The 27,142-nt window shown below is 32.7% G+C and overlaps 1 protein-coding gene across 1 annotated transcript; it reads right to left on the bottom strand.

Moving 5' to 3' along the window:
- Positions 1 to 5,693: 5,693 nt before the first annotated feature.
- Positions 5,694 to 27,142, bottom strand: LOC143073154 (protein farnesyltransferase/geranylgeranyltransferase type-1 subunit alpha-like). Its single transcript, XM_076248485.1, has 8 exons — positions 26,984 to 27,142; positions 25,840 to 25,954; positions 15,644 to 15,748; positions 13,105 to 13,215; positions 12,231 to 12,392; positions 10,550 to 10,612; positions 9,797 to 9,971; positions 5,694 to 6,454 (listed from the first exon to the last, which is right to left on the bottom strand). The coding sequence occupies exons 1-8, from the start codon at positions 27,117 to 27,119 to the stop codon at positions 6,326 to 6,328; spliced, it is 996 nt and encodes a 331-aa protein (XP_076104600.1). The 5' UTR covers positions 27,120 to 27,142; the 3' UTR covers positions 5,694 to 6,325.

Consider the following 27,142-nt stretch of genomic DNA (forward strand, 5'->3'; position numbering starts at 1 on the left):
TGCTCTCGTTAAAACAAAAAAAAAAACAAACTAATCTTTTAGATTCATTTTTTATTGTTGAAAAGTTATGATACACACATTACACATATCTTATTACAGCTGTATCTTGTTTATATTCAGGATTTGAATTTCTATAGTAAATACAAATCCTTGTTTTTATATACACCTCTGTTTATGTATTTATATCTGTTAAATGCCCGGGGTTTAATGCTACAATGCAATATGACTTCCGCGCATTGTTCGTATACATTAGTTGCCGAAATTAAGTCCGAGCTATCTCTAATCTCGTACATAAATCGCTGGGGTTGTACATCAGGGGCGGATGCAGGATTTGACGTTAGGGGGGGCGTCGAAGAAAATTTGTCGAGCAGAGCGAGGCGAAAAATTTTTTGAGGTTTAAATGATCAAAGTTATTGAAATATTCTTCTAGAGTGGGTGCAATGTAGATAGATATCTTGCCAAGCGAAGTGTGGCGAGAAACATTTGTGGTAAAATGAGCGAGAAATTAAAGTTTCAATTTCTAAAACCGCATTATTTAAATGACAATCTACATTAACGATGCTCAGCTGTCTTTTTTGTACCAATTGTACAACTTGGATAGTTCCCAACTGTCATAAAACACATATCGGATTCCTCATAGCAGCGCTTAAGTGCTCCTTTGATACAAAAACACAAGGTGTCCAAGTCGTCTACTGCATGAGCTGTTGATCCGCCTCTCGACTCTATAACACGAAAGTGTAAACTACTTCTCGCAATATCAACGGTACTATGTATTTCATTTATAAGCATATAACATAACCCCTATGACTTTTTTGTGTGGATATTGAGTGGTAAAGATCTGTACCAAGTTGAAGGATATGATCAACGTCAGATGGAGTAGATGGTTCGTGGGTGACAGATGCCATGAAACACAGGGAGATACAAACGCATTGTCTTGACTTCCACCATCTACTAGCATACCTTGATGTTGTGATCCTTTGCAAACCAATCTACAATCATGGCGTCAGCACTTGTTGTAAACTCATCTATATAGTAATATTAGGTAATATCTACACTAAACCTAAAGACATGGCTTTTCTCATTGTTGAAGGCCGTATGGTGACCTATACTATAGTTTTTAATTTCTGTGTCATTTGGTCTTTTGTGGAGAGTTGTCTCATTGCAATACAACAAATCAAAGTTTTAAACGTTTACAGCCCTTACACGGCCGGTAGTTGCGACATAAAGAGATACAGGATTTCCACAAAAATAATTATCTCTTGTTTTGCACAAAGTCGATGTGTCTAAGCCAACTGTACATGGTTTCAATAATGTGGAATTAAATTGGTTAACTTTAAAATTACTTTAACTCTCCATAACCACTAGCCCTGCCAAACTTGTTTAAAACGAAGGAAATGTGAAGAGTTGACAGATAGACAGGCGGACCGACAGACGCAAAGTGAGACGAAGCAAATGACGATAGCTCATCTGACCAATATAAGATATTGAAAACGAAAATTATTACTGGTACAATTTATTTGTCAATTCATAATACGTGTTTTTATTTTTGTTCTATTTATGGAGGTCGTGCTAGACTTTTTACATACTGTAAAACAAACAAAAAATGGCCGCTAACCAATAAAATCAAAATGAGATCCTTAACAAATTGTGCTTATTTTCTTGGGATCCATGTAATACGGTAGTACCTACGGGTTTGGGCCTTGACCGTTTATGCATGCTTTGGCAAAATTACATGTTGCAAGTGAGAATCATATATTGTCACAGAGATATTTAATAATGAGTCAAATTAACAAACTAACCTCTCGCTTGACTTGAACCATAATCTTTTTCTTTCCTTAAGAAATAATCTAGCTTAGACTGCTTTCTTGGTCATGCCATGATGAAATAACCAACCGGTTACCAAAATAGCGGGTAGGGCACTTCCATGCACCTTCTTCGTGGGAAAGTGATGTAGGGATGTTTTTGAACTTCGATTATCAAAGAAATTGTTTATTAAAACTGCAACTACAATGTCACAATTGTTTTATTGTAACTGCTAAAAGCCTATGATATTTGTCATCAAACGCAGTACCGCGTTTGACACCTTCCTTTGAAGTGTAACATGTTTATAGAACTTAAATAAACAAAAGGTCAGTTGATTAGTAATCACGTTAAATGATTCTGTTAAATTACTGTTTTATATAGTAATACTTGTTTTAATGTTAAAACAGATTGAATGCGACGACATTAGCTTTCGTCTGATACTTTATTACGTGCGGACAACCCATGCTTTGCAAATTTTAGAGGGGGGGCGCACGCCCGCCACGCCCCCGCCTAAATCCGCCCCTGTGTAACATTATTCGTTAACCTCAGTGTGTAGGTCCAGAACTTGAAGCAATTCCGAGCACAGTGATTCGAGATGGGTAAAAAATGTTTGGAATCTACACGAAAAGAATGACTGAAGCTTCTCAGTGGCATAAGTAGACTGTACCATCACGTACCCTCTTGACAAATTCACTGCAAATCAATCAAAAATCATCATAACCATCGTATAAAATAAATTATATGGTATGATTGCCAATAAGACAACTCTCTACAAGAGACCAAAATGACACAGAAATTAACAACTACAAGTCACTATACGGCCTTCAACAATGAACAAAGCCCATACCGCATAGCAGTGGCGGATCCAGCCATTTTAAAAGGGGGGGTTCCCAACACAGAGTAAAGGGGGGGGGGGGGGTTCCAACTATATGCTCCCATTCAAATGCATTGATCGGCCAAAAAAAGGGGGGGTTCCAACCCCCGGAACCCCACTGGATCCGCCACTGCATAGTCAGCTATAAAAGGCCCCGAAATGACAATGTCAATTACATGTAATCCAAACGAGAAAACTAACAGCCTTATTTATATAAAAAAAATGAACGAAATAATATGTAACACATAATTAAACAAACGACGACCACTGAATTACAGGCTCCTGACTTGGGACAGGCACATACATAAATAATGTGGCGGGGTTAAACATGTAAGCGGGGACATCGTAGTCTTCTATATTCTATGATTTTATCCGAACTTAGCATTTTATGAGACCTGTATCAGTACTATTGAATTATTTATTACCGTTAAAGTGGTAGTCTCCCTGAGGACGTTACATGTAGGGAGGGTGCAAACTGGGACTAATAGAAGTTATTCCGATTGGTCCTGGGTCAACGCTCTGTTAATTGTAGCACCTCATTGGATCTGTTTGATTAAGGCGAAATTTCTGTTTTCAAACATAACCTCATTTTCAGTGAAAGTCACATCCTGAATATACATGAAATATTTGTCACTGAACAGTTTAAACAATCAATCAATAGACACAGATGACTGTTTATGATCGTTCCTCTTGGATGATGTGGAAATGTGCGTTTCATTTTACGAATTGTTTCATCTTTACACCTGATCAAAATTTGATAAAAGAAGTTGAGTATATGAATATTTTCTTTCTCAGTTTTGAAATATGTTTCTCGATACTAAAAGTTTTTGAATTTTGAACATTTTTAAATTAAATATTTTTCAAAACTCGATGTCGCTCATCCATGTGAATTTCATATAAAAATGGCATTTATTTTATTACCATTATTACCGTTATGTTATTATATGTCTCTGTTTATTTGTATAAATGGAACAGGAGTGTTCCTTTAGATTAATAATTTCTGGTGTATATCGCCAATTCCAGTAGTATTGTCCTTCTCATGGTAGAAACTATTTATTGATGGTGAAAGCTGTCGTGACCAGAAAGAAACATGGTTAACAGTGGCGGATCCAAGGGTTGGAACCCCCCTTTTTTGGACGATCAATGCATTTGAATGGGAACATGTGGTTGGAAACCCCTTTTTAAAATGGCTGGAATCGCCCCTGGTTAATTTTTGAAAGGTTACCTGGCAGACTTATGTCACAGATTTGAGGCGAACATACCTGCCACTTGACTCGAAGGTTCGAATTTACAATTTGTGTTGATAGACTAGATTCAGTAGCTGAACTACTTGGACCACTCGGCTATTGATGTCCTCTACCTGGTTCTTATAGTCCTTGACATACGCCAGACAAATATAGTTTTGATAGAAATGAAGACACAATTATGATCGACTAAATGTGGTTTGCTAAACGTCCAGTTGCAAATACTTCATGCATGTTCAGGAAAAGAACAAACAATAGGTAGATTAGCAAATAAGCGGTGCCACTGTAAAATAGGAGTATAAATGTACAGGACATTGGATAGGGACAGAAATTAACTTTGTATATGGCCACCCAGACACTCAAATTGTTGCAAGGGTTCTCCTATAAAGGATGTGACACTCTTTCAACACTATGCATTAGATTAAATGTCCCCATTCTGATCGTGTGCTGCTACAAATTCATACATTCCACTTAGGCAAGGGTTTTATTATGTTTGAAGATCAAAAGTGATATGTCTATGCCAATGTCACCCTTGTGGTGCTCGATTTTGAATAACATCCAAGATAGTCCTGTTTCAGAAGGAACAATGTATACTTAATACCTCTACACTGATGCCAAAACCAAAATATTTGAAAATCAAAAACTCAATGTGTATATACTTTTATTTAATCTTAGATGCATGATTTTTTTTATTAGTTCATCTGCCATTTGTGGATCTCTTATGTTCAGATGTTTACATAGGTAACATTATAACAAATTAATGGATATGTGTGATACTAAAACTGGAGAGAATTTGAACTAGCTGTCAATAACTGAGAGTACTCTTAGATCAGTACTTTTTGTTGTTGGGATATACAAGTACCCGGCCACGTCCACTTGTATTTTTGTCCATCTGATGAGTGAAGCCTTTCTCAACTGATTTCGATAGTACGTTCTTATGTTGTACTGTTACACCACTGTCCCAAGTAGGAGGATGGTTGGGATCCCTCTAACATGTTTAACCCTGCCACATTCTGTATGTAAGTGCCTGACCCAAGTCAGAAGCCTGTAGTTCAGTGGTTGTGTTGTGTGTTACATATTTGTGTTTTCATTCATTTTTTGTACATAAATAACGCCTTAGTTGTCTTGTCTGAATTGTTTTACATGTCATTTCAGGGCCTTTTATAGCTGACTATGCGGCATGGGCTTTGCTCATTGTTGAAGCCCATACATTGACCTATAGTTGTTTATTTCTCTGTCACTTGGTCTCTTGTGGAGATTTGCTCATTGGCAATCACACCACAACTTCTTTTTTTATATTCAAGTTCAAACTGATAAAAAAAAATTATAGACAAACCCAGATAAGGAATCAGAATTATGCATGATGAAGATAATTCCTTAATGCAAAAATTTACAAATTTCTATTACAGCAAATTTTAGTAAAACAATACATGTATCTATATTTTAATGCCAGTACTGGCATCTGGGCTTGTGATTTCCCCAAAAGACTACCAAAATCAGCAGAGGTATTACCCTAGCTCAAGACCCAAGTATCTGAAAATCTGAAACCTAATTCTTTCTGGTCTCTCAAGCATTCACATGGGATCATGTTTTTTTTTTTGAGAACAAGTATAATATTGTGACTTGACTTGACTTGACATTTGAAATGTTTTATTAACATTTTTCTTCAACAAACTGAAAGACATACACATGAAAAAAACACAACTTTACGAGTGAGATTTACAGGAAATGATGTCATACAGATATCATTTGCAAGGCATAAGAACACATAGTTATATATTCACTTTTTATTATAAAGGGAAAACAAATATATATAACAAAATATGAACATCCTGGCTTTGCTTCACAAAACCATTAAAGCAGCCTTCTCACAGAGCAACACATCTCAAAAGTGATTTATACTATTGCTAACATAACAAAAATTTGATCATTACAATTGAGTAATACATTTTATTCATTTAATTTCTTGACATTGTTTACTGGGAGAAAAAACTAGGTATTTATCTTCAGTTTAACATTTCAATCTAAATATTTACTATAAAACATGCAAAATTTCACATATCAGTGGTATGATTGCATATTCTAGTAGCAGTTTTTGTGTTACATTTGAAACAACCCATAAAATAAACTATCGAATTTTCTTGGTGTTGACTTGAGAAGTAAATATTTCAGCAAACAACAAATCTTTCTATATCTGTGAAAACATCTAGTATTCTGTTATTTATTAACAATATGTTTAAAATCTATTTACACACAGCTTCATATAGCAGTGTTGGTTTAGATATGCTCATGGCATAATGCAATTACACAAAATGGCTGGAGGATAAGTGTATAATCACACGTATACATGGGAATGCATACGAAGACAAGTGAGGTTAACCAAACATTCTATACTGAGCTGATGCTATGATACAACATTTTGTTCTGTTGTTGGTGTTGTACTTTGTCCATATTTATTTGATAAAACACGAGATACATAGTTCCAATATTCACTTCTTATAGTGTCAAATTCATCTGCTAATGATGTGCACATCTGAAAAAAGAAACTAGAGGCTCTAAAGAGCCTGTGTCGCTCACCTTGGTCTATGTGCATATTAAACAAAGGACACAAATGGATTCATGACAAAATTGTATTTTGGTGATGGTGATGTGTTTGAAGTTTCTTTACTGAACGATTTTGCTTCTTACAATTATATCTATAATGAACTTTGCCCATTAGTAACAGAGAACTATATTTGGTAAAAATTTACATAAATTTACCAAATTAATGAAAATTGTTAAAAATTGACTATAAAGGGCAATTACTCCTTAAGGGGTCAACTGACCATTTTGGTCATGTTGACTTATTTGTAGATCTTACTTTGCTGAACATTATTGCTGTTTACAATTTATCTCTATCTATAATAATATTCAAGATAATAACCAAAAACAGCAAAATTTCCTCAAAATTACCAACTCAGGGGCAGCAACCCAACAACCGATTGACCGATTCATCTGAAAATTTCAGGGCAGATAGATCTTGACCTGATAAACATTTTTATTCCATGTCAGATTTCCTCAAAATGCTTTGGTTTTTGAGTTATAAGCCAAAAACTGCATTTTACCCCTATGTTCTATTTTTAGCGGTGGCGGCCATCTTGGTTGGTTGACCAGGTCATGCCACACATTTTTTAAACTAGATACCCCAAAGATGATTGTGGCCAAGTTTGGATTAATTTGGCCCAGTAGTTTCAGAGGAGAAGATTTTTGTAAAAGATTACTTTAATTTACGAAAAATGGTTAAAAATTTACTATAAAGGGCAATAACTCCTAAACGGGTCAACTGACCATTTTGGTTATGTTGACTTATTTGTAGATCTTACTTTGCTGAACATTATTGCTGTTTACAGTTTATCTCTATCTATAATAATATTCAAGATAATAACCAAAAACAGCAAAATTTCCTCAAAATTACCAATTCAGGGGCAGCAACCCAACAACCGATTGACCGATTCATCTGAAAATTTCAGGGCAGATAGATCTTGACCTGATAAACATTTTTATCCCGTCAGATTTCCTCAAAATGCTTTGGTTTTTGAGTTATAAGCCAAAAACTGCATTTTACCCCTTTGTTCTATTTTTAGCCGTGGCGGCCATCTTGGTTGGTTGACCAATTCATGTCACACATTTTTTAAACTAGATACCCCAAAGATGATTGTGGCCAAGTTTGGATTAATTTGGCCCAGTAGTTTCAGAGGAGAAGATTTTTGTAAAAGGTTACTTTAATTAATGAAAAATGGTTAAAAATTGACTATAAAGGGCAATAACTCCTAAACGGGTCAACTGACCATTTTGGTCATGTTGACTTATTTGTAGATCTTACTTTGCTGAACATTATTGCTGTTTACAGTTTACCTCTATCTATAATAATATTCAAGATAATAACCAATAAACAGCTGCGCCATGAGCGCATGATACGCCCGACGTTTTGTGTGGAAGTTTAATGCAATAATCATAATAGTTTCTGAGAAAGTTTTAAGCAATAACCATATATTGTTTTTGAGACACGGCGGGACGTGAAACCCCCAACCCTGTATTTTTTTTACAAAAAACTAAATATCACTACAATAAAATTTTGAATCAAAACCAAAAAGTATACAGATCTTTAGATTAATATAACAAAGAAGTGTGTAAAGTTTTAAGCAATAATAATAAATTATTTTTGAGATACGGCGCGACACGTAAAAAACCCTCCCCTGTTTAACAAAATACTCAATCTCCAAAATAAAGTTTTGAATCATCAACAAAAAGTATGCAGATCTTTAGATTAATATAACAAAGAAGTGTGTAAAGTTTTAAGCAATAATCATAAATTGTTTTTGAGATATGGCACAACATGTAAAAAAAACCCTCCCCCTTTTTTTACAAAATACTCAATAACTCAAAAATGAAATTTTGAATCATCACCAAAAAGTATACAGATCTTTAGATTAATATAACAAAGACATGTGTAAAGTTTTAAGACATAATCATAAATCGTTTATGAGATATGGTGCGACATGTAAAAAAAACCTCCCCCTTTTTTACAAAATACTTAATAACTCAAAAATAAAATTTTAAATCATCACCAAAAAGTATACAGATATTAAGATTAATATAACTAAGAAGTGTTTAAAGTTTTAAGCCATAATCAAGAATCGTTTTTGAGATACGGTGCGACATGTGAAAAAAACACACCCCTGTTTTAGTTACAAAGTGCCGTAACTTAAAAAGTTTAAATCTTATTTTCACCAAAAAGTATACAGATCATTTGACCATCATAAGAAACAACTATGTTAAGTTTCATGAAATTTGGATAAGTCGTTCTCAAGTTACGGTGCGACATGTTTACGCCGGACAGACAGACGGACAGACGGACAGACGGACGGACGGACACAGGACATTTGTATACCATAATACGTCCCGTCAAAATTTTGACGGGCGTATAAAAACAGCAAAATTTCCTCAAAATTACCAATTCAGGGGCAGCAACCCAACAACCGATTGACCGATTCATCTGAAAATTTCAGGGCAGATAGATCTTGACCTGATAAACATTTTTACCCCATGTCAGATTTGCTCTAAATGCTTTGGTTTTTGAGTTATAAGCCAAAAACTGCATTTTACCCCTATGTTCTATTTTTAGCCGTGGCGGCCATCTTGGTTGGTTGACCGGGTCATGCCACACATTTTTTAAATTAGATACCCCAATGATGATTGTGGCCAAGTTTGGTTTGATTTGGCCCAGTAGTTTCAGAGGAGAAGATTTTTGTAAAAGTTAACGACGACGGACGACGGACGACGACGGACGACGACGGACGCCGGACGCAAAGTGATGGGAATAGCTCACTTGGCCCTTCGGGCCAGGTGAGCTAAAAAAGAAGTTAATACTCAAATATTGTATTTCTAGTTACTTTACAGGCAAACACATATATACATTAACTTTGGTTGCTATACAGCATAATGTGAAAAGCATGTTATAATGAAACTTGCATAAAATGTTGTATTGGAAAATATTGCAAGTGTTAATTTATATAATCAATTATATATAAAGAGGTTGACCCTGAACTCAGTAGATGATACTTTAGCATGTTTTCGGTTTCTTTTCAAGCTCAACTTAATTACATTACCCCTTTTTATATACAAATCTTTTGCCATCACACTTTTAATACTGGGTTTTTCAAATGGTTAGAATGCCATAAACTTGGTACATAAGACTTTTCATACTTGTTTGTCAACAATAAGTATTTTTTTTGTAATTTCCATTAAAAATTCCCCAAAGGACTTTTTATAGGTGTAACAATGGTAAAATTTAAAATTTTTTGTTTTCACAATAAAAAAAAACCACATAATATACCTGTACAGATTTTTTGAGTGTTTCCTCTTGATCACCATTATTATTTTCTAACATTTCTTCGTATGCATCAATCATACAAGCTATCAAATAGGGTGACCGATATCTGTCATTGTATAGTTGTTGACAGAATTCCATTAAACCAGGATATGTACTTAATTCACGGTCTAACAATACTCTGAAAATAAACAAAAGGTCATTAGGTCATTTATAGTACTTAATTCAAGGTCTAACAATACTCTGAAAATAGACAAAAGGTCATTTATAGTACAATTCAGGTCTATCAATACTCTAAATAAACAAAAGGTCTATCAATACTCTGTAAATAGACAATAGGTCATAACGATCATTAGGTGATTTATAGTAAACAGATATGACCCTTTTTGACAGTAAGATATACTATCTATAAAGATAATTGTATCCACATTTATACCAAGATGTTGTTAAATAAAATTGGATAACCTGCATTTATCATGCTTTTTAATAACATATGATCAAAATCGCTGAAAGACCCCCTCCTAAATTATTGAAAACTTAATCATATAGCATTGACAATAATATCTTGGTGTAAATTAAATACACCCATTTGGGCTAAGGCCCTCTAGGTATATTTACTACTGCAACTTTTATATACAAAGGTATTTCCAAACAGAATTGCTTGTTCATATTTACATATCACATGAAAATTCTCAAATTTTGGAACTATTTTTTCAAATGAAACTGTGTTATCTCCCCTTGTACTAGACATTAACTTACCCTTTCAAATAGTTCCATGCACTTTCATTGTTGGGTGATTTTTTGATGAAATCTTGTGTGTAACTGAAATTAAAAAAGATTTGTGTGTTCAAAATTAAATAAATAAATAATAAGAGAGAAATATAGGAAATTTAGTGTTAAACAATAATGAGAAAATAAAAGCAAATCAGGCGTTATAGTAGATATGAGTTGATTTAAAAGCAAAATAAATAATTCTCAATAATGCAATCCATGTTGTCCACCTAATGAATTTATTGTAAAGATTGCAGGATTGTTCACTGGGTACCTACCGTAGATACTCGCTTATAAGTCGGAAGTTTGGGAGTAAAATTCAGAATCCAGAGAGGGGTACCGACTTATAAGCGAGATCCAGCGACCAGAGGAAAAATCCAAGCTCGAGAAAAGTGGTCAGGAGTGAATTTCCTGGTCAAAACTACGTCGGTGATTGCCAAACCTACATAAATCCCCAAATTAAAAGTTTTTGTTGAAAATAAATGACTACAATACTGTCTTTGTGTTTTATTTGTTCTCTGTTAACATTTCTGTCAATTTGTTTTGAATTTCCGACTGTTTCCGGTTTGTATATTGATTTTCATGGTCAAATGGTTTGTGCATAAACCCAAAAGAAAGAGCCAAGAACCAAAAATGAAAATGAGATAACAATGTACCAACTATGTAAAAGGATGTATTCAGCGGAGTTATTGTGTCATTATTGTGATATCATGATATCAATTCAATACTTATAAATCATACAAAAATAAAAATAATTTTAAGATTCATTCCCAAGATCAAAATATTATTCATTAAAATGTCTCAGGTAAACTGTGTGTGAGTGACAAAGATTACAAAATTGATTGGCAAGCCAATATAATCCATTGATAACCCCTAATTAAGAGACAAAGAGTTGTATTCACTAAAGGTGTGAAAAACATCAGTGATAGGTGAATAGATGACACTAATGAGCTGGGAGTTATTTTAACATAAAGTTGATTAGCTTCACTTAATTTTTTTAATCCTTTAATCATCACAATATAATGAGAATTATGAAGTGTACATGCTCCTTTAACACTGAATTATGTGTGCTGTGAAAATATTGATTGACTTTAAATTTTTTCAGGTTCATATTGGTTTATGTTCGCGTTTCTCAAACAATAGGTTGTTAGTCATACCCTACAAAATCATTGATGCATTACGTAAACAACACATGGCTAATCTGTAATCAAACAGTGAACAAAACAACAGGAATAAATACATCTTTATTATTAAACAGCTATATAAATTATCATAATGAACATCAACTAAATTCAAACCAAACAAACATTTACGCAGAAAATGAATATAATTCCTGGATTTGCATTGGTTTTACCGGCGTTCAGTAACTGTCAGCTGCAAACAAAAATGTCCAAATTTTGTCCGACTTATACGAGGGTCAAGACTAAATCCTCAGAATTTGGAGCTGAAAAGGGCATCCGACTTATAGTCGGATCGACTTATAGGCGAGTATCTACGGTATGAATTTTCAGTACAATGAACAAATTGTGAAAGAAAGAAAATTCAGATTTGCACAAAATATACTTTTTTCAGCAATTTTTTATTCTAAATCTGTAATTAGCTTTTGACCGCATTTGACTTTTAAAGCAGTGAATATCTTGATTTCTATATCAATACAAAGTATAATTACCTGACTTCACGATCGACAACATCATCGTTGAACCCTGTTGTGTTGTTGATGACAAAATATCGTTGATTCCAGGCTGAATTGTTCCTAAGGTCATCTACGAGTAGTTTGTTCACATAATCTAATTCATTATCCCATAGATTAAATTCTCTAATAACCCATTGCCTGAAGAAAAGTGGTTTGAATCTATTATAGCAATGTGACATTGGATTTGTATTTATAAATAGTTGATGTAAACAAGAACTTCATTAGTGACAAGTTAAAATTAAATATTGTTGATTCTGTTTATTTTGTGTTTTTATTTTGTTTTAAAACAAGCAAATAGTTATAATATTTGACATTCTAGTTTAACAGATGTGTACATTTCACTCTTTCTAACTGTACTTTAAACTTTCAAAACATTAAAGAACAAAAAGTACACATCTGTCTTTATTTATATAATTACAATATACAAAGGAATAATCAAGTCTAAAAACGGCATTATAAAATTTCTTACATTTGAGTATCTTATATTATACATTATATTTGTACAGTTGCAGATAAATTGTGATTAATTTGGACATTTTAGAAGTTTGTATAATTACTGACAAATTGTCCCAACTGGTATCAGTTTACACTGGTTCCTTGTGGTATATCTGAAAAACATATTAGCAACAGACAAAACATTTAAAACATTTTTAAATAAATGAGTGTTTAAAAGTCATTCTAATTTGAGAATGCATATATACTATTTATAATACACCTATCTTTAAAATTTTCTATTAAAAAATATGTACCTTTTTGTTATGTCTGTTGTATATCAAGACTGCCCTCTGTAAACTCAAGTCAAAATTTACAGAAGGCAATTAATCATACGACACTTAAGATTATGGCATACCGATGTTGCCAAGCATGGTAATTTTTTGCGTCCCCTCTAAGTATTTTTGCTGTAAATTCTAATTCTTCTTTTGGATCTCCTAACCATTCCACTATGACCCTTCTGTGATGCCTGTAAAACATGAAATATTGAACTGTCAAAGTAAAGACAACCTTCAAACTTTCCTGGTTTATGGGGGATATATTGAAAACAAAGTATCTAACTTGAAGAGGTACAAATAAATTTCATTCACAAAGTAATCCATTATTTTTTTGCTTCAGTGGAACCCTATATATTTTACATTTGAAATTTCATGGAGCCAGATACTTGAACATTTTCATATACTAAAATAATAAAAAGAAATCTTAATGAAGAAAATAATAGTATGCAAAGCACAATTGAACATATTATTAACCCAAGTTGGGGTACATGTGAAGGTTTTTGAAAGTTGAAATTAACAAAATATCTCTTGCTGCTGGACCAGTTTATGTCTGTTGTTTTTATTTGTTTATGACAGCATGAAATCGATATGTACCACAATTTAAAATTTAATGTCAATCATGATTTTAGGAAATACTACATACAAACAATGCTATCAAAATCTATTAGAAGTTTGTTTTGGTTAAACCATTCTGGATTGATTCACATAAAAGTTTCTATAAGGAACATCATAGCTACTTCCTTTTCCATGTAAAATTATAAATAATTCATATCAGTTATAATAATCAATTTAAAACTGAATTAATTCAAGGATTGGATGAACTCTGGATTATTTTTTGGAAATAAGGTCAACATCTGTTTATTCATCCTGTGGTGTAATATACTTATATCTTGTAATCTGGTAGTAACAAGCTATACAACCAATGTTCAACATCAAAATAAACAATAAAAATTCTGTTACATATAAAGGTACAATACCTTTCAATATCTTAGAGAAAATGGACATGGCTATTAAAAAAACATTTTAAACCTTGGGTTTCTTTTCTTTTTTGCCCAAATAAAGTCCTTTCAACCTTTAACCATATTTGGTCAAACCCTGGGGAAATCATTTCCTGCACAAAAGTTGTAAGGATGAAGTTGAATTCAATATCTAATAAGTGGACCCTGATAAGTATAAGTTTTTTACACTTGGACTGCTAACAACTTACCTGTGGCTCTCCTAAAAGCAGTCTGATTCAAATCAAACATACAAAATGTATATTGCAATTGTGTTAGAACTTTAATGAATATTTCCAATTGGCAGAGTAAAACTAACAGGCATGTCACTGAAAACTATGAAAGAAGTTGAAAAAAGAAAATGTATTTTTTCAAAGCATCAAAATACTAAGCAAACTATGAGTCTTAAAACATTTATCATAAAAAAAATAGAGAAAAAATCTCTCCCGAGCTTCACATAATTAGATCAGCTAAACCCTGAGCAAAAATCTATATATTGAGCTTCACATATATTAGTCAGACCCTGAGAGAAAAAATATCTACGAGCATCACATAATTACATCAGCCTGACATCATGGACATGAATTATGTCAAATCCCATAATTTTCCGAGTTAAAAAAAAGTTTGATTTTTTAATGTTATCTACCTCTCGTCTCTTAACTCATCAATTTTCCTATGAATTATAACAACAGAGAATAATGACAAATCTTCATACAATGATGTCCACAAATTTGACAATAAAACCCTTGTGTTTCTGATTTGACATGACAAGAAATTAATTACGGGAAACTTAGATACATATCCTCTTGTTAAACATAAAACTAAGATTGATAATTTTATCATTCTTTAATACTGATAATATTTCAATGTAATTTTTCCTCGAGCTATAAAAACCAAAAGCACTGAATTATATCCTTCTTCATTAAATAAAAGATATGATAAAACTTAGAGCGCATTTGTTTCTAACCTAAACGATGTAAACGATTACGCGTGTAGTCATTTAATCCATTTGTTTCTTACATTTTTTGGTCAACGTTGACATCGTTCACATAAACGATGTACGCGCAAAATAGTCGAGTAGTCGTTGATCGTTTATCGTTGAGACATGTAAACAATAAATTTGTTTCTGCATCTGTCTTTTAAATAATTACGAGCACATGTTGTTTTCGCAAAGTCCTGGTTATTTATTTCCCGCTCTTTTACCTGTTTGTTTACAGTGCGTGAGTGTAATCCATTTCTGTCCGACTACGTGGGGTCGATGAAGTTAATTAAACGATGTATTTGTTTCTAGCAGCTTAACGTTTACTAAACGATAGTCATCGATGACAAAATTTCGGGTTAGAAACAAATGCACTCTTACTTTCAGACAAATTTCAAACATTTACAGGTTTAGAAGACATCATTGGCTGACTTATAGAACTCTTTAATACTCATGTACAGACAATCAACAGTAACGGTACAACATTTCCCCGTTCTTTCAGAAGTAACTATATGAAGATAGTTCTTATTTATTTAGTGGCCATAGTTTCACTTGAGCTCCATTCTGTGAGCACATTATTTCATTGATTTAAACCAAACAACTTTACTAAGTAGTCTGCCCCTGTCCAGATATTTGCCAACTTACCAAACTTGATAATTTTTAGGGTGTTCTGTTATAACTTGTGTTATATATCGTAATTCTTCCTTCAGATCTTTCTTTAATTCTTTCATTATTGTTCTTCTGTAGTGCCTGAAAAAATACAATAGAATAAAACATTATATGTCACATGGAGTTGTCTAAAAATACAATAGAATAAAACATTATATACCACATGGAGTTGCCTAGAATTTCTGGGGGTCTTGTTAAAAGACACATTCTTAAGGGGGGAAAAAGTGTCCAAATATTAATTCTCAGTTTTCAACTTATCCCACACATGATTTTCAAATGGCAAGATATAAGTGTAAACATTTGGAAATCGGAAAAAATATCCAGATAAACCTCTGAATAAGTAATTGTAAATCTGTATTCCATGTTACATTTTCCCATGGATTTCATGTAAATGGTACAATAGAATTAACTGCTTCAGTTATTTACCGGTTGTTTGCTATGGGTAATTTACCCATAGCAAACAAACAGATTTTAACCATCCTGCTTTTAATTGTGGATTAATAGATCCAATTCTGAACATAGAATTATTGAGCAAAGTTTGGATCAACTTGATCAAATTGTTTCCAGGAGGATTTTATTTTTTACAGTTGGGTTATGGTATACATAAGAGACAGAAATCCAACAACATAGTAATAAAGATATTTGAAGGTCAATCAAGTTTAACAATGAATGCAGCATGCCATAATAGAACTTAAATATGGTAATGACTCTCAAAAAGTGGTGGTTTGAAATTCCTGACCACCAAAATTCTACAAAGGACAGACAAGATTTTGGTATCAATTTGAACAAGAAATAATAGTGAGGACCAGCATTTTTTTCAAGGACCACTGGGGGAAAAAAGCAAACTCTGGATTTGTGTCTCAGGGACCATAACACTTCATTTCTTATTCATGAGAAAATGTTAAGAACAGACAACTAAATAAAAATGGAACTCTTAATATTTTAATAACTGACCGACTATTTAAACATTAAAGTTTGCAAGTTTATTTGTTGTAACCAACTATGTTTACCTTCTTTAGATAAAGCTTTTGTTATTGTTTTTATTATCATTATTATTATCACTATCAAAAGACGATGCTTTGATCTGCGACTTTATTTAGGATAAGTGATAACCCAGATCTATATTCTGACTGACAATTGTGACAGTTCTCAAGGACAGTTTGTCTGGCAATGACAACCCTGTTACTGAACCAAAGTATTTCATGTTTTTTGTATTTTTTTATTTAAATTTTGTACCTTAAGGTATTCTTATTCCAATAGCCAAATTTATAGTCCAGTACAGAACTGATTAACCACAGAATCAATATTTTTCAAAAATGTTCAAAAGTTCTTTGAAATAAGTAATAGAGGAATACAATTTTCAAACATATACACCATTTTTCATTTATTCAAGGCATTTAGAAATTCAATACAAATACACATTTAAACCTCGAGTATTAGCCATCTTTAGTACAAAATTCAAATACTTATATGCACAGCCATTAAATATCCCTTTACAAATTAATACCCTTACAATGTTTTGTCCTAATTCAAATGCCATTTAGTGATTTCAAAATCGTCCTTTTTTTAAATGTGCGTCATAATAGTCTGATAAACAAACAATATGAATAATTTCAACTTTAATGTGGGTCAATGTTTTAATCTTCAATCCACATTTTTGGCTTATCCTAGCCTTCAATTTGGTCAATGCCTAACTTTAAAAGTATCAGAATAATATGGTCTTATGGTCAGTGATCTTTTTTTTTAATTCTACATTAATCTGTTTATCCACTAATCTTAATCTATTTGTAATAATGAATCATTTGTCTAGTACCCTGTTTATTGTTTTATGGAGTTGGGATCAGTACACCAACATGAGATAGCAATTTTGTGCTTGGGCATGTGTTTCGAAATCAAAATAAATTCAGAATGGAAATGGGGAATGTGTCAAAGAGACAACATCCTGATCAAAGAGCAGATAACAGCCGAAGGCCACCAATAAGTCTTCAATGCAGCAAGAAAAACCCTCACCCAGAGACTTGCTTCAGCTGGCCAAAAAATGTATGCTAAAAGGCCATCTATTATACATACTACAATTTGAGCATTGACAAAAAAATGAAATTCTATTGATGAGGTGACAGCAGGTGATAGCCTAAAAAGTGTCAATTAACTTTTACTGTAAATTACTGTGACCAGACATTATAATAGGATCTTTTAACATTTAAAATCTTTATCACATATCACCACATGATAAAGCAAAATGATTGAGAAACAAAATCCTCTTCAATCTAACTGCTCAGTGTAAAAACTCTCAGACCAGAAGAAAGTAAAGTAAATTCAAATTTGAAACTCCACATGAGACTGACATTTCAATACTGATATGATTAACTGGAACGGTGGATTCAGAAATAAACACTACAAAAGTACTATACTGTTCTCTTAACATTCAGCAAAAGTTTAAATTCAACAACATGTTTGTTAAAATAGCAAGTATTTTATAATTAGTAACCATTTTATGTGATATAACTGTCAGAGTAGGAGACTAAAAACAAATAGGAAAGAATAGATATAAAAAAAAAGATGTGGCATGATTGCCAATGAGACATAGAAACTTTAGAAAAAAGTCCTCATCACTAACATGATAAATTAGCAATATTTTGATAAAATATCAGTTTAAATCATCCAATTTGCTTTATAAGCCTGAAAGAATGATAAGGCAGATACATTCTTTTTATAACCTCCACAGAAAAAAAGCCCGCTAGGAAAGGTCATAATTTGTAAATCTTACATGGTATAATCAATTCTATGAAAAAGAAAGTCCTCTTTAACATATAGTTGGTCTGGAGACAGGTGACCTGGGGACTTGTTTACCCAACACAAACAGATGATCAGAATATTTTCAAATATTCCAGTAAATTTGAACATATGACCACACCTTCACACAAAGTATTCAGGTCTGTTTTCCTAAAAATAAAAGAACTAGAAATCTTTGCAAGTACTGATACCTTAACTCCTTCTGTCAAAATTAAGAAGCAGAATCTGTCCTTACTTATTGTATGTAATAATTTGCAATAGTAACCAACCACTTGGCATCTCTATAGTGATGAGCACAGGCTGGAATCTAATTATCTCGGATTCATTTTAAAATAACAGGGTAAATCAAAAGCAGATTCACTTTTTGCCACAAGATGAATACTAGCAGATACAGGAATCCTAAATGATACTATGATCATCAAATGCATAAGTGTTTTATACTAGTACTTCAGGTTTCTCACTTATCTTTTTTTTTTAAATGAGTCTTTACAATATATAATATTCAAAGCTCCAACTCAACCCTAATTTCTCAATAGCAGTCTATAAGAGATCTGTTAAAACATCAAATTCAAAGATTTTCAAAAACTGACATTCTTTTAAGAAATACAAAGTAAGCATTCTTTCACTTTCAGGGGCGGGTCCAGGTGAGGGCGTAATGGGCATAGCCAATTTAAAAAAAAAAGTAAACAAGCCCCCTCTTTCAGATATCCTAGAAATGCCCTTGACTTTTGCTAAGGGGTCCCTACATCTTAATGTAGAGGGATCATTTATGGTTATGTTAGGGGATGTTCTAGGGCTAGTTTTAACATTAGGCTATTTATGATGATTAGGTATGGGTTATGTTAGGGGATGTTCTAGGGCTAGTTTTAACATTAGGTATGGGTTACCTTGAGAGTAAAGGATCGTTTAGAATAACTCTATATGGATTGGGAAATTAAAAGAAGGCATACAAATAGAAACCTGGATTTTTGTAATCATTACAAAGAATGCCCCTGGTGATGCTCTCACTACTGATTGGAGATATTTTCTCATCAGATTATGTCATCACAGATTACTCATGGAATATCTCCAAAGATTATTGATTTTTGCATTGTTTACCATAGATTTCTTTTAAATCTTGTTGACATTACTTTTTTGAATTTTTAAAACAAGATTTATACAATTCACTTTACTTTCACCTCAACATTCTGTCCCAATGCCAAGTTCTGTGAATGGAATATTGATTTATTCTGAATACATTACATATTCTTTGGGAATCAAAACAAGATTTTATGTATTGATTTTACAACCTTGGAAAGTAAACATATTTTCTTTTGGAAACCAAGGTTCAACATAATATATTGACTTTGATGTAGGAGGTAGGAAAATGGACCAGAGAGTCATGAAATATCAATGGTTACAAATAACCGGAATAAACACAAAATAACCTAGAGGACTTGTGGCATTGTATAATATTACCCGGAAAAGTCTGACATCACCATAGAAATTATTCAAGATTATAAAAAAAATATTGATTGATAAGTTCATCATATCATACTGCAATTTGAAATGCATTTTCAAGACAATAAATATTTATTTCTCATGAATGTCTAGTATACCCTCTTTGTTAACTAACAAGCTGAATCACCCTGAGATAAATGTAACTACAGTTTCAACTCCAACACCCTGTGTTCTTGCAGAAACAGCAAATCCAAACTTCGAAGTCTTTGGTATGACCAGAACAAGCAGCATATATCTATAAATGAAAGGTCTTTTAATTTGACCTTGAAAGACATCAATCCTCCCAAACTCATAGAAAATATCATGTATTTTTCATTGATGGAGTTGGAATGAAATGATGTGGTATATGGACTTCTTGAGGGAACTGAATTCTGAATAAAACAGTACAAATATGTCCCAGGTCTACAGCTAAGATATCATCAACACAGCTTACCTTAATGACATTTTTCTATATAAGTTGGGTTTACTGTCTAGGTTCTCACATAATATTTATCTAAACTTACTCTACTTAGTACTTTTGTATAAAACAATCCTCCCAAACAGACATAAGTGTGGCTACTTAGAAATAAGACATTTTTGATTTTGAATCTTATTTTGAACAACACATGTTGCACAGTCTTACCTCAATCAGGAGGTGGTGTTGGAGGGGAGGGGAGAGCTAAACCATTAAAATCCAAAGCTGTGGTGTTTTGTGTTTAAAATAAATCATCATTGATGAGAATATCTAACACATAATAAAAGTACACCTGATCAGAACAACCTTGCCGGTATAACACATGACCTAATTATTATTACTCCCACAGAATTTGTATACTTATTAATTATGCAGGTCTAATAATATTGTTTTGTAGTATTACTTCCATGTCAAATGATCATAAATATTATGATATAAATTACAAACAGCCAGAACTAATTAGGATGTGTAAAGCAACAGATTTCTGCCAGAAATCTTGTGAAGAGAGAAACAGCAGGTGGTGTAATATTTACAAGAAGCACACCATGACATTCTATTCTGAAGATGTGAATACTTGTTTTCTTGTTTTCTATACTACACTTGACATTTAAATATTTCTATTCTTATATTCTTAGATAAATATAGAAAATATAGAAATTATAAAGAAACTAAGGGAGGGGCATATTTGATCTTAGAAGTAAGATGCATTTGACTTGTAAGGTACCTTTCTGATTAAAAATGTTGGGAGTATTTAAACATAAATTCAAATATTTGGGTTTAAGCATTCCTGTTGTAGATAAATCCAGAAAAAAAGCTCCTGTCACCCACAAAGTTATCAAGTGATATTTTTATTCCTTTCTCTTAATCTGTTAATTCTTATATTCTGGCATACATTTAAGCCACACAAAAAATACCAGATTTGAAATTTGACAGGATGGATACATATATATCTATTTTTAAATGAGGCCTTAATTTAACTGAATTCATTTGCAACTTTATCTGTCACCAAATTCATAACTTTTCATATATCTGTTGGCAAATGAAAATGATGCTTAGGCCAAGTAAAAAGGTATGTGTGGTTCCAGTTACATCTGAAAAAAAGTTAGGGTAGGTAGGTAGGGATTTCTTTCTATTTTATGGTTTTTTTTACTTAGAGTCTATGGGAGCAACATTCTGACTTTAACAGTGCTTAATGAAAAATGACAATAAAATCTTTAGGGTAGGCTATTTTTAAGCCGAAAAAGTAGAGACGGTAGGGTTACTGGAACCACACATATATTTTTATTTGGCCTTAACAAATTATAAATCTTATATATACTTTAGGAAAAAGAATTTGCTTTTTATAATTATGAGTGTGAACCAGGAAGCAATTACATGTGTACTTTAATGGAAAAGCATGTACAATTTTCTTCAATGCATTTAAATATGCCTGTCCTCCATTTGACATTCAAAAATGTATCCTTTTGCATAATAAATGACCTCTAAATGAATAATATTTTAATAAAATTTATATCCTTTTTTTGAACTACTTGAATGATAACATGTATGTGTGAACTACTTCTATGTCAGGTATGATCATAAAATTCATTCAATAGTTCTGGAGAAGAAATTGTTTTATGGCCATTAGAAGAACAGAAACAAAAAACTAAAACCAGTTTTTGCTGTAATCTAAGTTGAAACAATGACATAGAAAAATTGCTTTCAATCCCTGAGAGCAGAGAGGTCAGTTTATTTCATTCATGCAAAATGAAGTCATATCTTTTTTTTTTGGTCAAAGTAATTTTCAATGCTAAAATGGGATAACTCTCAATATTGGGTTTCCCCCCTCAATATTAGACGAGATGAATCAATCTGTATTGGAGTCAAATTTTAAACAACATCTGACATCATATAAAGTTCTATGTCTTTCCAGTGTTTGGCAGTAATATATCTCACTGGAGCACTGAAAACTTTCAAAAGTGTAATCTCAGGGACAAAACTGAAAAGGAGCCCAGTCGCCCATGGCTCCTAGATTTTGACATGGGCCCCTAAACCTTCAGGTAAATTTCAGTTAAACATAAAGAAACTAATTATGAAATATCTGGTCTTGGCTCCCAGCTTGAAATTCCCAAGTTTAGTTCCTGATATATGAGTAATCTTGGTGTAATTAGGAGTTTACAGAATTTCAAACACAATGATTCTGTATAAAAGAAAAGAATGAAAAGATATCTCATAATTTGTTTTTTTTTTTTTTTATATTATTGCATTAAAAATTCCCTACATTCTGACATCATACAAAACAATAGTGAGCATATTTCAAGATCCAATATACATCAAGTGGTATGTTTTGATACTAATAACTTTTTGATTAATTTCATGCAGAACTGTTTTAAGTTTTCAACAAGATTAGTTTCTAGAGAAGCAGTTCACAAAAAAATCAATATCTGCATAGATGTATATATATATATATATATATATATATATATATATATATATATATATATATATATGTATATAAAGTGATGTATATAAAGTTATTGGTATAATAGCTCCAGCAACTTTGTAGAAACATTAGCGTGATTAAGAAGTTTATGATTTTTTACAGGATGGTTGTAAACAGATTTTTGTTTAAATCATAGACTAGCTAATGCCACTTTAATTTGGAATTTTCAGGAACCATTAAATGAAAAGAATTGTTAATATCATTGTAATAGAATTATATATCATGAGCCTATCAAGACAACTCTCTTATAATATATAACTGTACATGTATCACTAAAAGTATTGTATCAAAATATTTAATTTACATTTTAGGTCAAATTTATTTCTGTTCTGTTGAAGCTTATCCTAAAAATGGCTGTACTGTTGTTCTTTAAAACCAGATGCTCCACAGGGCACAGCTTTATACAACTGCAGAGGTCAAACTCTGAACAGTTGGGCAAGTATGGACACAACATTCAAGCTCGATACATATCTGAATTTGGATTGTGATTCAATAGTTGACACAGCTTAGGTTTCCGACACAGAATGAATGTGGTCTAATGAAACCTTTTATGGTCCAATATCCAAAATCTGAATACATGGCCATGGATTGATTCAGCATATCAAAGAATCCCAAGAATTCAATTTTTTATGAAATCAAACAAAGTTTATTTTGGACCCTTTTGACCTCAATGTTGACCAATTTGATAACGGGGTCCAAAAATCAAAAATCTAAATACATGGTTAGATTTAACATATCAAATAACCCCATACATACAATTTTTGTTGAAATCAAACAAAGTTAAATTTTGGACCCCAATTTGGCCCAAATAAAAAACTGGGCCCATCATCAAAATCTAAATACATGTTAAGGCCAAAAAAAAATATATGTCTGTTTCCTGCTGCCAAGGTAAAAAATCAGGGTCGGTAGGTCGGGATTTTTTTTTTTTTTTTTTTTTTTTATTTTTATTATTTTTGCACTCCCTGTCAGATTTGCAGATGGTTAAATGTCATGTTTGGTTAGGGTCCTGTACCCTAAAATCATTTAATCTCTATAAAGAAGCTTTAATTGAATAATCCTCCCAGTGCCGACATTTTTTAAACCTTAATTGTAGCACATTTGTGCTGGGAGCAGCCATTTTGATTGTTTGGGTATAGTAAAATACGGATCTGGATCGGACCGGAACCGATTTTTTTCCGGAATTGAATAAAAAGATCTAGGGTCGGGGGCTTTGAGTCAGGGTCGGTCGGGAAACAGGAAACAGACATATTTTTTTTTGGCCTTAGATTCAGCATACCAAAGAACCCCAATTTTGGACCCTTTGACCTTAATGTAGACCAAATTGAAAACAGGACCAAAAACTTAGAATATAAAAACACAGTTAGATTCGGCATATCAAAGAACCCCAATAAATCGATTTTTCAAAATTAAGTTTTATTTTGGACCCTTTGGACCTTAAAGTAGACCAATTTGAAAACGGGACCCAATATTAAAAATCTATATACACGGTTATATTCAGCATATCAAAGTACCTCTATAATTCAAATGACTGAGACAATTTTATATAGATTGATTTATCAATTCTAAAATTTGATACAAGATTTGCATATAAATCTCACCAGTATCACAGAGCTCCAGATAAGCTGCGTATTTGCGTGATCACGCAATAAAAATAATAAAAAACCCAATGCAATTGCCCATTGCAGGGTTCAATAACCCAATTATTTCAAAGGAAAACCCAATTATTTGCCCAAACCATGAGTTCTCAACCCTTTAATTGGCTACTGTTTGCGTTATTTACCCTTATCTGTTTACAGTCGTCGCGTAAATCTATGTTTATAATATTTATAATTGGAAATCTCCTTTCGTTCTAAAAATAGATCCCTGCATCAAGTAGCTGAAATGGGTCCCTGTTGGAGTTTTCCCGTTGCTCAATAGGTACACGTGTTTTTGAAAACATTTCGGTCTTCTCTGCGTTTATCCAATTAGCGTGTGTCATTTAGTCATATTTTGTTTGCATTGCTCGAGATTTATCATAACATACATTGAATTAAAACGAAAGTGAATGTCCGGTAAAAATATTAAATAGAAGCATGTTTTCTGCTTCTTTTGAAAAGCTGAGGGAAAGTTATGATAACAAGACTCAGCCAGTGTTTTAGGAAGCGTCCATCGAAAGCACGGGCGTGTGTGCGTACCTTCTAACGAGAACATTGCTAATAAACACGGGGTTTCGTCAAAAACAAAATCAGTTGGAAAAAGTGAAAGGCCAAATCTATTATGACATGATAAAGCATGAGAAACCAAAAGTTCTAATAAAAGACAACTAAACCCAGATTTATATAAATTGAATAAACCAAAATCATTCAAGTATAATTAGAGTTTATGTAGTATTTTTTTTTCATTTTACGGTTAATTAATGAATACACACACAGGCACTGGTCTCAGAATTTATTATATAAAGGTGTAAGACGAGTGCCTGTGAATACACATATCCGTTTTTGTGAGAAAATACAAAACTGGCAGAAGGTTTGGAACGGGACACAAATTAAACCTACAATTGCTCCTCAGTGAATAAACCAAATAAAACAGCTAGCAAATAACCCTAACCCTAACCCTAAACCAAATAAAACAGCTAAACAAAGAAACATATTTAAGACGGAAAAAAATCTGGGGTTGATATTGCCTAAATATTCAATATTGTGTTGATGAAAAAACCCAATACATTCAGGAGCTTGGTGGTGAAAAACCCAATTTGATATTAACATGAGGGGTGAATTGGAATTGATAATGCAATTAAAAAACTTTATCACCCAATTATATAAGAAAATGGTGGGTAAAAAACCCAATTTGAGAATTCTTATCTGGAGCTCTGGTATCAACAATGAAGTTAAAAGAACTTTTAAAAATGTAGTTTGTGCCACCAAGATCACCCTCAAATGAAAGAATACAAATTATTTAACTCACCATACTGTGTAATTGGCTGCATTAAGCTCAGCTGCGTCTTTGGTCAGGTCTAATGCCCTATCACTTATTTCTTTCTTGGCAACAATGGCTCGGAAATAATCATAAACATCCCTGACTAGAAGAAAACAATAAGAAATTTAACCAGAATGCAACAACCCAAAATATTATTAATAAAGTGGAAAAAAGGATCAAAAACTAACTGAATCAAAGGCTCTTATAAAGATCATATTGATTTATATAATGATGTATAGTGTCCATCAATTTGAATGAAATTCTCATATTTGATGTATAACACACTGCAACTTTATCCAAATTACAAAAAAAAAGGATTAATATTGACAGTTATTTTGTAGCAGCATTTCATGCATATATATGCCAATTAATTAACCATCCAGTTGACCTTAGAACAGAATGTGTGAAAAAGATGACAATCCGACCCAAGAGTGGAAAACAGCCAAACCTTAAACCGGGCGGTTGTCATCGATGTTTTTTGTACATTATTTTGATATTTTGATGAAACTGAACCAAACTACTAATGCCAGTTCAATTTTAGGAAATATAAAATGTAAACAAGAGAGAAAACGCTGAAATATCTTGCCTGCTTTACTGACCATTGATTTTATGTTGAAAATCTTAACCCTTACCATCGGTGAACATTGATGGGCTTTAATACCAAAACAACAGTTATTTGGCTCTCAATGGTATTACTTGGACCCAAAAACTGTTCAGGTTAAAACCAGTCTTCTGGTCAAGAAATAGTGCAAAAATACTCAATATTGACACTTTATGCTCCTGGTGACCAAATTTGTGGCAAACATAAAACATTGTCAATACATGTAAAAGGTGTGCTTTTGAAGATTTCATACCATACATTGAAAAGGATAAAGAACTCCTTGATACTGGTGTTTTAAACCCAAAAAACAGCAGGTGATGCCCAACTTTTCCCGACTCGAGCCCAACCTGCTAGGATGGTGTTACACACCAGTAGTACATGTTTGTCCATTCTAAATAAACATTAACACGATGTAGCTGCCTTTATTACTACAAAGGACAAGGAAGTAACATGTAAACATTTTCAAGGGGCACATGTTACCCCCCTTTTTTCTTAGCAAATAATTTCCCAAATGCATAATGTCATGCTTACATTTTTCCGAATATGCTATCTGAACAATTGGATGTGGTCCGTCGTCCTGTGGCACAGGTGAAACATCCTTCCATTCTTCTCTTTCTCTGTATGCAACCCAAGGTCCATCGCCACACTCTGATCCGCTGTCCGACATGGCGGTAAAAGGAAAGTGAAATT

The sequence above is a fragment of the Mytilus galloprovincialis genome, chromosome 4 (genome assembly GCF_965363235.1).
Source record: "Mytilus galloprovincialis chromosome 4, xbMytGall1.hap1.1, whole genome shotgun sequence".
Lineage (NCBI taxonomy): Eukaryota > Metazoa > Mollusca > Bivalvia > Mytilida > Mytilidae > Mytilus > Mytilus galloprovincialis.

Coding starts and splice junctions, on each gene's coding strand:
- LOC143073154 (XM_076248485.1), bottom strand. CDS start 27,119: ATGTCGGACAGCGGATCAGAGTGTGGCGATGGACCTTGGGTTGCATAC. Junction 15,749..25,839: donor GCAGCCAATTACACAGTATG/GTGAGTTAAATA, acceptor GTATTTTTTCAG/GCACTACAGAAGAACAATAA. Junction 6,455..9,796: donor CACTCAAAAAATCTGTACAG/GTATATTATGTG, acceptor TTCTTTTTTCAG/ATGTGCACATCATTAGCAGA.